Consider the following 10,762-nt stretch of genomic DNA (forward strand, 5'->3'; position numbering starts at 1 on the left):
TCTTTCTGCAGCTAATCTGGCACACTACTGGACTGATAGTCCTAATATTTTTTGTGCATATTTATGCCTCTATGCTCATCAATTTCTCATGGTAGCAGTGGCTCAGAAGTTTTGAAGGACTCATTTTATTTGCCGCAAGTGATCAGCTGCTTCAGTTTGAAATCACATAGCAAAAAGCATTTCCAGCAATCAGCTAGGCCAAAAACAAGCCGTACCTAGTCTGCTGCAGGCTACAGTTTGGCACAAAAGTTTGGTCTCATTTTGAACTGGAGATTCTGCAAATTAATTCCATTCCAAATATGTTATGTTCCACTACAGTTATCTTTTCGATGCCAGCTTAGGTCATGGTTTGGTGTAGCAGAAAAGAGCACTCTACTGAGTGCACTTTTCTAGTTTTATTCAGTTTTCCCTCATTTGCTCTCTAACGCTTTCTGTCTCATCACTCACTGTTTCTTCACTATCTTCCCTTTTGTCCATGCGATGTTAATAGGGCCATTCAAATGTATGTGTGTGTGTGTGTGTGTGTGTGTGTGTGTGTGTGTGTGTGTGTGTGAAATGAATGTGTGGCTAATGTGACTATTTCCCTCACTTCCCAGGCACTATGGGCAGCCACTTTGCACTTTCTGCAGTCAGTCCCAGGAGGCGCTGTTGTCCTTGCTGTCCTGGCAGTCACTCTGTATTACCTGTCTGCATTACTGTAAATTCAACAGGAGTATTGCCACATGATAAATAAAATGTATTTTATATGATGTTGTTGGTGTTTATACTTTCAAAGAACATACATGCTTGCTGTATCCGCAGTAGATAGCTGAATTAGAAAGACAAAAACTTTCAAATGTAACTGCTTTATGGCTGGAATTGTTAACAGTTATCGAAATGTGCTCAGTGTTATAAATGAACTATATGAATATAAAGTCTTCAGAATAATAAGGATTATTACAGCATGTGGTCACGCATCCACTCCAACTCACTTGGCTTCTTTTGTGTGCCCTCTGCGCTCTCTGGTGGTTGTATAAAGCAACAGCATTTGGAAAATAATGCATTCAAAGTGATAAAACCCCATTTTACTTAATTTCTTTACTTAATTTCCACACCCACCCCACTTTCTGTCTTTCCACGCACACCTCCCCGTCACCAGCTTTTCCTCTACCCACCTGCCTCTTTCTCTTTCCTCTGTTCCCCTCTGCCACATCAACTCATTCTCTTGTTTCCTCTCCCTCCTCCAGAGAGCCATGCGTGTCAGGAGCCACTCCATGGAGACCATGGTGGGGTCCCACCGCCACAGGAGCCCCGGGGTAGGAGGGGGGGTCCCGGCCAGCGTCAGTGGAGGAGGCTTACCGCAGAGCACCAGCGAATGCACAAAGAGCACCTTCAATGTGAGTGAAAGGGTATGATGGAGGGACAGAGGTTAGAGATGGATAATCAGTCAGATTGAAAGTAGAACTTGTGTCACACTGAATATCATCCAAATCTCTCTAGATTTTTAAATCCCATAATAACAATGATAATAGGAAGAAAGTTATTGCACCTGTATTTTTTAAGAGATGATTATTTCATTTGAACGTTAAAGCTTGTCACATTCCTTTTAAAAAAAGAATTGTCCAACCTTTGATCTTCAGCCTCCTGGGTTGTCAGCCAAGTCTCCTCTGAAGAGCCCGGTGAAACGACGCTCAGGCCTCTTCCCTCGTCTGCACTCCAGCACAGAATCCCCGTCAGACAAACACACACGCAGGTCGGTGTTATGTTAAAACACAGGCATCAGCATTTTCTGTGTATTTTATACAGGAAGTCAGTCGTCACACTAGTGTTGCCGTTACCGTTTGTCCGCAGTGACCAAAAGCCTGCAGATATCTGCCCCCTGTCCCAAGAAGTGAGGTCAGAGACATCGTCCAACCCCAGCTCACCTGAGATCTGCCCCAACAAGGAGAGGTAAAAGCAACACTAGCTCACGGAGATCATCTCAACGCTCAGGGACTCAAACAGAATACTTGAGTTCTAACTGAGTGAAGTTAGTCTTTTATCTGCGATGTGAAATAGGGTCTCTTCGTTCCCCTCGCTTTTTTCCTCAACAGGCCGTTTATCAAGCTGAAAGAGTGCAGTGGCGGCAGACCGAACATCTCCCGTTCTTCATCCAGCACCAGCAGCTTCAGCAGCACCACGGGAGAAACAGAAGCCCTGGAAGAACTGGACACGGTGAGCACAGCATTTTCAGCTAATGAGAAGAAAATGTGTAATAAAAGAATTTAAAATATTTCACTTTGTCTGTCGTTGACATTGTAGTAAGCTTGTTTTCAGTGTTTTGACTGTTGAAGGATGGATGAATTGGTTTGGAGTTACCATGAAATGTCTAATAGATCGTGTTGAATGTCAGCACATTGATTCTGATTATGATTATGATTAGGATTATGATTACACCTCCTCTCGCTTGCTGTGTATGTGATGACACTGCCTGTCAGTTTGTATTTATGATTTCATGGGAGAAATGCTGTCAAAGCATTCTTACTCCCACCATTGAGCTGGAGGGGAATGAGTGCTAACAGATGCACAGTGTGCCGTCTGAATACTGAGGGCCAGAGAAAGTAGTTACACTAGTGCTTTGATGCAGTTAAAGTGATCATCACAATCGGAAATTAGATCAATTCATGCTTTTCTTTGCCTTAGAATAACTTACACGTTGATTAATTCAAAGGAAAACTTTTGAAATGCGCTTGTTCACTTTCTTGCTGAGAGTTACAGGACAAGATCTTATATTTGTATAGTAAATATGAAGCTACCGGCAGCAACCGTTCAGCTTAACCTAGAACAGAGAAAGAGAGAAATAGTTAACTCAGGCAACAATATCAGTCTACCACGCCTCTAAAGTTCACTAATCAACATATTATATCTGTTTAATCTGCATAAAAACCAAGACTAAAGCCACAACTGGACTGGGGGGGGATTTTTACACCTTTGGTCAGACAGAGGCTAGCTGTTTCCCCATTTCAAATCTTTATGCTAAACTAAACTAAAAGGCTGCTCGCTGCAGTTTCACATAAGTGAATAAGTGTATTTTACACACTGTTGAACTACTCTTTAAATAATACTTAGAATGAATTTGCACCTCTAGTTGTGCTTCCTGCCAAACCTCTAACTTTGCTGACAGGAAGGTTTCAGTCAAAACATCACTTTCTTGATTCACTAAGCATGTTCAGTTTCTTTCCTCTTCATCCATGTGACATTTTTTCGTGCTCTCTCCGTCCCCAGGCCAGCCACCCCTCTATAGCGTCCTCCTCTGCCTTCAGTCCTGCCCTCAGTGTCGACAGCCAGGGATCCAGCACCCCTGTCATCATGTGCCGCAGTCCAACAGGTGAACCCACAATTTTACATGCAGACACACAGAAAAGATTCATTTCCTACTGTCAACAGAGTAACATCCTCAAAATGGCAGATTTTTGCCGTCTAATGAGTAGTTTTTCTTCCTGTCTTCCTTGTTCTGTATTCAGCAGACGGAAGAAGTAAGACGTCACCGCGGTCAAACTTGAAGTTTCGCTTTGATAAAATGAGCCACTCATCCACAACTGTAAGTCTAGTAATGGCTGCCTGGTTTAGCAGAATTTGATGAATATTCTTGTAAAGCAGTTTCTTTTTACAAAGTGCTGATGAATAAGAGGACACCGAACATTATAAAGCCATTTCAGTGTTATAAGGTTTTAGAGCAGAATCAATCATCAATCAATCAGTCTTTATTTATACAGCGCCAATTCATAACAGCGTTATCTCAAGACGCTTTCCATGAAGAGCAGGTCTAGACCAAACTCTTTAATTAGAGAGAGACCCAACGATTCAAGAATTCAAAATTAAGGATTCAAGAATCCCCACATGAGGGGCTTCAGATATTATATTGATGTCCCTTCCTTCTTCCTTTAATGGGAAGAAACCTGGAACAGAACCAGGCTCAGAGGGGGGTGTCTTCCTGTCGGGGTCCGTGTTGGGTGGAAGAGAGAGAGAGAGAGAGAGAGAGAGAGCGCAACAGCAACTATAGCACTGACAATAGGAATATGACTAATAACAATATGGTTACACTGAAAAACATGACAATAGTTAATATATGAATATATATATATATATATATATATATATATCAGTAAAAAGTGATTCATGAAGCCAGAGAACCAGGACCAGGATCCACAGGAACCTGAGGGATGAGAAAAGCACAGAAAAGCTCCAGGGGAAGATAATAAGTTAGTAACAGACATTAAAGAGACATGAAACACAAGGATGGAGAGGAAGAGGAGGAGAGAGGAGCCCAGTGCATCACGGGGAGTCCCCCGACAGTCTAAGCCTATAGCAGCATAACTAGGGGCTGGTCCAAGGCCTGAGCCAGCCCTAAACTATAAGCTTTATCAAAAAGGAAGGTTTTTAGTCTACTCTTACATGTAGAGAGGGTGTCTGCCCCCCGAACCCAGACTGGAAGGAGACTCCACAGGAGAGGAGCAGAAACATTTGAATTGACATAATTAATGCAGCAGGATGGAAGCTGTCATAAAAAGTTCCTCTGTGTGTTTTTGATGGACTCTCTGTCCAGGTTACAGACATCTCATTACCTCTGGATCACTGCAATGTCTCTGAAACAGTGGAGCTGCTGTCGGGTAATAGGCCCAGACTGAAAGATGCACGCTGTCAGTGAACGCTCTCCTCTAACTGCCGCCTCTGTTCACCTTTCTCTCTCTTTCAGTCCGAGTAGAACAGTGGAACGGAAATATCAGACTTGCACAACAGAAGGACAGCGCGGGCTGATGGAGCTGCAAAATAAAATCACAACAACAACCACAAAATCACTGTAGAATCACTTCCCTAAGGCAAGGATAATCTGACAGGATTACCATCCGCACCAGAGTCCCCACACACTATAAAACAATACTGTGAGTGTATAGTGACGAAAAGCAGCCGACATGTTGGCTTTCTTTTTAGCCAGCCTTTAGCTACAGTAATCAGTCCATACTCTACCGATGTTACAAGCTGCTGCATATCAGTTATTAATTGTTCACATCACACAGAAGTCCCAGTTTGGCTGTAATACTGTGAGCGCAGGCCGAGCCAGACTCTGCCGCAGCTTTTTCTCAAGCATCTTGTTCGATAGAGAGACACAGTGATCTAGAAGAGACTGTGGCTGAACTGTTACTCCTTATCTAGCTGACCGCTGAGTTCTCAGTGGAAAGGATGTCTTTTTGTCAGACATCAGGATGTTCCCTTTTGCCTTTGCCCTCCAACGGTACGTCTGGGAGCAGTTCCCCCTTTGCCCTAACAAAAAAAGACACACAGACACACACAAAACACACGCATGCACAGAAACACGGCTTACAAAAGACATTTTGGTGACAACGCAGGGAGTCTTACTACTCCGCTTTAAGATCAGAGCTTGTTTCTTTGCATATAAAAATGCTTTTCTAGAGAACGCCTTTGATTTTCGAGATGCTTTTGTAACCTCACTAGCTGCTGCATTGTGTCTGCTGCACTGTAAACACGACATTGCTGACAGCATTTCTGCATCTGTAAGGGGTTACTTGAACTCAAGTGCTTGGTTAGTGGAAATTAGCTCACGGGGAGGGGGGGGGGGCACAGTAAGGGACACTGCCAACACATTTCGCCATAAGCTTATTTTAGCCAAAGCTGCGCCTTACAATCTATCAAAAGCCCTCCTCACCACTCTCTCTCTCTCTCTCTCTCTCTTTCTGTCTGTCTCTGTCTCTGTCTCTCTCTCTCTCTGTCTGTCTGTCTCTCTCACCATGTGAGAGGACAAGAATCCTCTGGATCCGGTTACAGCACAGTTGTGGGTAGCCGATCAACACCCACATTTGCTGAAAATAGACGTTGCACTTACTGAAAACATTTCACCTCCTGATACCTCCCATTGAAGCTTGCTAGCTCGATGTATCCGTGTTTATGTTCGGTGGAACCTTTGAACAGGAACGTCTCCGGGGTTTCCCAGCGTGTGAGCTGATGAAGATGACTTGAAAAAAGATGCTTCAGGTTAAATGAACCTTTGAACCACCCTTTGGCAAAAACACTTTGAATGTGAACTTGGAGCTTTTTTTTTTGCTTTTTTTATTTTTGATTTTGTTAGGTCTTAGTACAAAATTTCCTAGAAGTGAATCGTAAAGCCAGTTGCTTACAAGCACAACAGGACAATAGGTCTACTCTAGTCTTCAACTATACTGTAACATTAGCCTGGAGCTGCACAAACTAGAGTTAGCACGGCTAAGTTTGCTTAGCGAGAAATAACTTAGAGACACACAGATGTGTTTCCTATGTGACCAAACAACCAAGCTGGCGGGTCTTTGGAAGGATGCCTATGTACTCCTGTTGTAGAGAGAATGGCTTAATAGCGTGTCAAGTCCTGTGGGGGCTTAAAGGGTCAGTTCACCCAATTTACAAACACCTACTTTGTAATTTAGGTGACTTTTTAACTTGCCAGGAGTTCCTTGAGAAGTACGTTTCCGGATTAAGTAGAGGCAGATGTGCGCACACTGCGCTCATTAATTGTAGGCCAGTGATTACCTCGAGCGGGGGAGGCAGGGACAGAAAATCACACAAAAGCAGGAAGTTAAGATGTCATTTAGTTTGTAGCAGGAATCGCCTAAACGCCCTGCAGCCTTTTTCTCTGTTAATATGCTTAATTTATTAAAATGATAACTTCTTTTGCATTGATGTCATGTAAAAATGTAACTGCAGAGTACGCTAATTAAAAAGGTAAAATGACTAAAGGAAATATATTAATTTAAAAGATGTCTAAACAAGTATATGTATATTTGGTTATGTAACGTGCCATTGAGAATTTATTCTAAAAATAAAATGTTGTATTTTGTGTCACTCACGTGTCATCTCGTTTTATTTAAATCTCACATGACACTTACAGCACAATACAGAGGTGGTGGTTCTATCCATGCTTTCATATTTGATGCGAATGAACAAATCAGAAAAAAACTGTTAGACATTACAGACAACGTTTCTTTCACATTTTAAAAACAGCAGTATGTTTAAATTGGTCGGGATGCATTTAAAGTTTTGCTTGTCCGCGGTCACATTTCAAAACAATCAAAGTGTCAGTAATATTATAGCACAATCTTTTCTTTCTGCAGCACCTCAGGGCGAGTTTGTGGATGCATGCGGAGATATCTCATTATCTGCTCCACTTGCTGTGTCTTACACTACGTGCATATGAGGGATTTTTTGGCACTTCTCTGAAAGTAAAACAGTTACCACGACAACATCAGGGTGTAATCAGTGGAGTCCATATTCATAGATAGATAAACATTACTTCTTTTGCATCCTCTTATCCTCTGCTGTAAAGATTTTACACAATGAACTGGGAAAGAATGTATTCTCAAAGATGCACTCCAGCGAGTGAGAGCCCCCTGGTACCATGAGTTCACATCAAAGGTGGAAGGATCAAGCAGAATCCCACAAAAAAGTTATGCATTATTGATCCTCAGCAGGCAGCTTTTCAGGAAAACCTGAGGGCCGAGTACACAGTGGACTGGTCAGGCTCTCTGGTGGCTCCCTGTTGCCTCAGTGCTTCCTGGGAAATGTCTGCGTACACCACCTGTAACATTGCAGATGGAAAAATAGAGTCAGGAGGTCACATGCATGGAGTGTGGACATATTCGAGGCTAGTGAGGGGAAACAAACAAGGCTGAGGGCACTGCAAAGGGCATCCTGTCTTGAAACAGGACATTTACCCACCTCAGCCTTCTGCTGGGACTCCGTGGGAGCTATAAAATACAAAACGTGACAATAAGGAGTCAGTTTTTAAATGCTGCAGTAAGTCTTTATCAGTTTTACAGGCCACAAAGTAAGAATAGGAGATACCTTTGTGTGAGGAAGTGCTTCGTTTCTGGGGTACCATGGTACGTTTCTGGGGTACTGGACATCGAGATGGAGGCTGTGGAGCCGGGTGTGGTAGGCCTCTGTATTCAGCTGGATGGGTGGACAGCGTCCTGGGAAGTGGCTGAGGATTGACTTTTGAACTCAGACAACGAGCCAATCCCAGAATGATGGGGAGACAAAGTAAAGCACTGGCACAGACCACAACCCTGAGCAACACACTCCTCTGGGAGAGGACAGCTGGGGGTGGACACAGAATAATATACACAGAAATTAATACAATTAGATGACACATGCATTACAATACACACAAACATATGTTTTGCTAATAAATAGGATTCTACCGACCGGCAGTGACGTTCACATACACCAAATGTCCCATTGCAGTGTCACCTTCATCCCATTTAACTCTGCAGCCATAGAAACCTTCATCCGATTGGTTGACACTCAGGAAATTCAAATTGAGTTGAATTTGATTGGCTGAGACGGTCACATTGGTTTGCCACACATTTTCCTTAGTGACCTTCATGCTTTCATCTGTTGAATTTCTCCACATCCAGCCTCCCTTCCAGGTGTCTCCACAGTGCTGCACCACACAGGACAGGGACAGACTGCCCCCTGCTGGTACATAAAATGTGTCACGTTTTGCCAGAACAGTTGGGCTGCATTCTTCTGCAATGAGACCTGAAAAAGGAAGTCTCCTTTAGCATGTTATTGTCGGACAAAGAAACAGTTTAAACCGAAAGAATATGTTAAATAGTGGTGAATGTTACTGTTTTAACATAGTATGTATCAGTATGTGATCACTGAGGGTCTGAATACTAAATTATTAAAGATAATTATGCACTTATTCTACTATATGTCTTAAAACAAACTACACACACACACACACACACACGAAATGCAAGATTCCATCATTTGCATTTCACAACTAACAAGGTGTCTGTAGACTTGCAACTAAATGTTTTGGGTGGTTTTGTTGCTTTTAGATAATTTCCATGTTGAACAAATTGTTTCACAAAAAAAAAAAAAGATGTTCAATGCAAAATGAACTGAATACATATAAAACGGACTGAGATCTTACAGGACTGAGATCTTACTGTAACGTAGCTTCACTACAGCTGTTGCAACATAGGTGAATTCAAAGACATGGGACTGCCGTCTGAGTCAAGCTCCTCAAACTCTAAATAATATATGGAGGAGATTTCCCTTATTTATAATGAGAATTTGAATGGCATATCAGATTTGCACAAACTAAAACATGTTACTTACCAGTGTGAAGAAGGCAGAGACAGCTGATGGCTCTGAGGAGATATTTCTGCATGTCTGACTGTAAAAGTGCGTTGGTCATTGGTTCTCACAGGCTGATTTGACTTCCTCTCTACAGATCATGTCTTCATTCCACCAGGACGGCTGTATGATGTGCATGGCTACGCTGCTGGTTCAAATTGTTGTCAGTTGCTGGAGGTCCATCAGCTCACTGTTTCTCTCACTTTCTTTTCCTTTTTCCTGCTGAGGCAAAGGAAGGAAGGAACCCTCAAGCCAACCCCTCCACACACACACACACACACACACACACAGTACCACAAGGCTCACATGCTAAATTACAGGAAAGCAATGACTTCATGAGTGGTAATATAAACGTTCCTACAGGAAAGGGGCCCGTTTCAAGGAACAGCAATATGAAAAGAGAAACATTGAGCAATACAGAAACTGAACATTTCTGATGTGTTGTGACCTGTTGGGTGGTTAGTTTGTGTTGTAGGGTGAACCTGATGAAGGCCACAAGTTGAGTCATCTTATTTTGCTTAAGTGTTAAAGAGTTTAAGTTCAGCTGGCTGGCTTCCCTTAATGTGTGGGGTTTCCCATTGTGAAATGTTTGACTGAAAGTTACTTAGCAGGAGAATAAAAGCTTCAAAATAAAAGCTGCGTGTCGCCTCCATGGAGAGAAACATCTTAAAAATGGGTTCACAATACCCCCCCAAAAAAATTTTCATCGTTGGAATCATTCCACTTTCCTCGCGAGTGTTTTCAGTGTAAGTGACATGGGGACTGGAACTTCGAAATCAGGCTGCTAACAAATAGATGCAAAGCGTGCTTTTATTTTGCAAACAGTTGCCGGACGTTTTATACGCAATTGTTCTGTGATGTTTGACTTTGGGAGCGCTCGTTTAATGTCGCTGCGTGTCCTCCAACTCACATGATGAGTGGGAATAACAGGAGGTAAGAACAGCAGCGTCCACTGGATGAATATATCAGCTTTAATAAACTTTTTTATGTTGGGAAGCGTTAAATGATAATGCGTCATCATTACATCATTATTCATGATGACCTTTGTGATCTCTGCTTGGAATGTTTATTCTAATAAATTGTAGTAGAATATAGTACATTATTACATGTATGTGTCATGTATACTAACTAAGTAGCCTACAAGATGATGTTGGAAAACACAAACAAAATAATAAACAAATGAATCAATAAACAGATAAATAGATAAATATGTGTTAAAAAAAACTACTGGATAGGTTTGAAATCATTCACAAATGAAAGGTTTTCCAATGCTGAACCTTAGTTTATGGGTTTGAAGGTTAATTATTTAAGGATGTGTGCTCCTTCCTACAATTTGCAAAAACCAAAAATGATAAATTTGCAACCCCTCTGCAAATGAAAAAAAGAGATGACTTGCTTGATGTTTTTGTATTTTTTTTCTCCTTCGTGTCTCATCAGTTGAGGAACATATTGGGTCTACTTTCTTATAGAATATAACTTGTGTTTTGTGCGAATGTTTGTTCACTTGTGTAAACTAAAACAATTTAAGTCATTAAAGTTATTAGGTCATAGTCATTAGTCTTTAAATTGAAATCACGGTGTATATTGAATTAATGTGGCTTTTGCTGCG

The 10,762-nt window shown here is 41.9% G+C and overlaps 2 protein-coding genes across 7 annotated transcripts in view; one reads left to right on the forward strand and one right to left on the reverse strand.

Moving 5' to 3' along the window:
• rap1gap2a (RAP1 GTPase activating protein 2a) overlaps positions 1-6,849 on the forward strand; it is a 39,891-nt gene extending 33,042 nt beyond the window's left edge. For 3 of the 6 annotated variants that reach the window (XM_070828667.1, XM_070828670.1, XM_070828669.1), the window contains 7 exons: positions 1,227-1,376; positions 1,620-1,732; positions 1,831-1,929; positions 2,073-2,193; positions 3,244-3,346; positions 3,483-3,559; positions 4,715-6,849. In XM_070828667.1, coding sequence (XP_070684768.1) covers positions 1,227-1,376; positions 1,620-1,732; positions 1,831-1,929; positions 2,073-2,193; positions 3,244-3,346; positions 3,483-3,559; positions 4,715-4,723 — 672 coding nt within the window. In that variant the 3' untranslated portion in view covers positions 4,724-6,849. Of the gene's footprint in view, positions 1-596; positions 722-1,226; positions 1,377-1,619; positions 1,733-1,830; positions 1,930-2,072; positions 2,194-3,243; positions 3,347-3,482; positions 3,560-4,714 lie in introns of those variants that run through there. The other 3 variants (XM_070828673.1, XM_070828668.1, XM_070828672.1) reach the window with 2 other exon arrangements.
• Positions 6,835-9,332, reverse strand: LOC139199609 (uncharacterized). Its single transcript, XM_070828674.1, has 5 exons — positions 9,136-9,332; positions 8,212-8,547; positions 7,849-8,103; positions 7,723-7,751; positions 6,835-7,582 (listed from the first exon to the last, which is right to left on the reverse strand). The coding sequence occupies exons 1-5, from the start codon at positions 9,212-9,214 to the stop codon at positions 7,484-7,486; spliced, it is 798 nt and encodes a 265-aa protein (XP_070684775.1). The 5' UTR covers positions 9,215-9,332; the 3' UTR covers positions 6,835-7,483.
• Between the last annotated feature and the right edge of the window lie 1,430 nt (positions 9,333-10,762).

The sequence above is a fragment of the Pempheris klunzingeri genome, chromosome 4 (assembly GCF_042242105.1).
Source record: "Pempheris klunzingeri isolate RE-2024b chromosome 4, fPemKlu1.hap1, whole genome shotgun sequence".
In the NCBI taxonomy this organism is placed as follows: Eukaryota; Metazoa; Chordata; class Actinopteri; order Acropomatiformes; family Pempheridae; genus Pempheris; species Pempheris klunzingeri.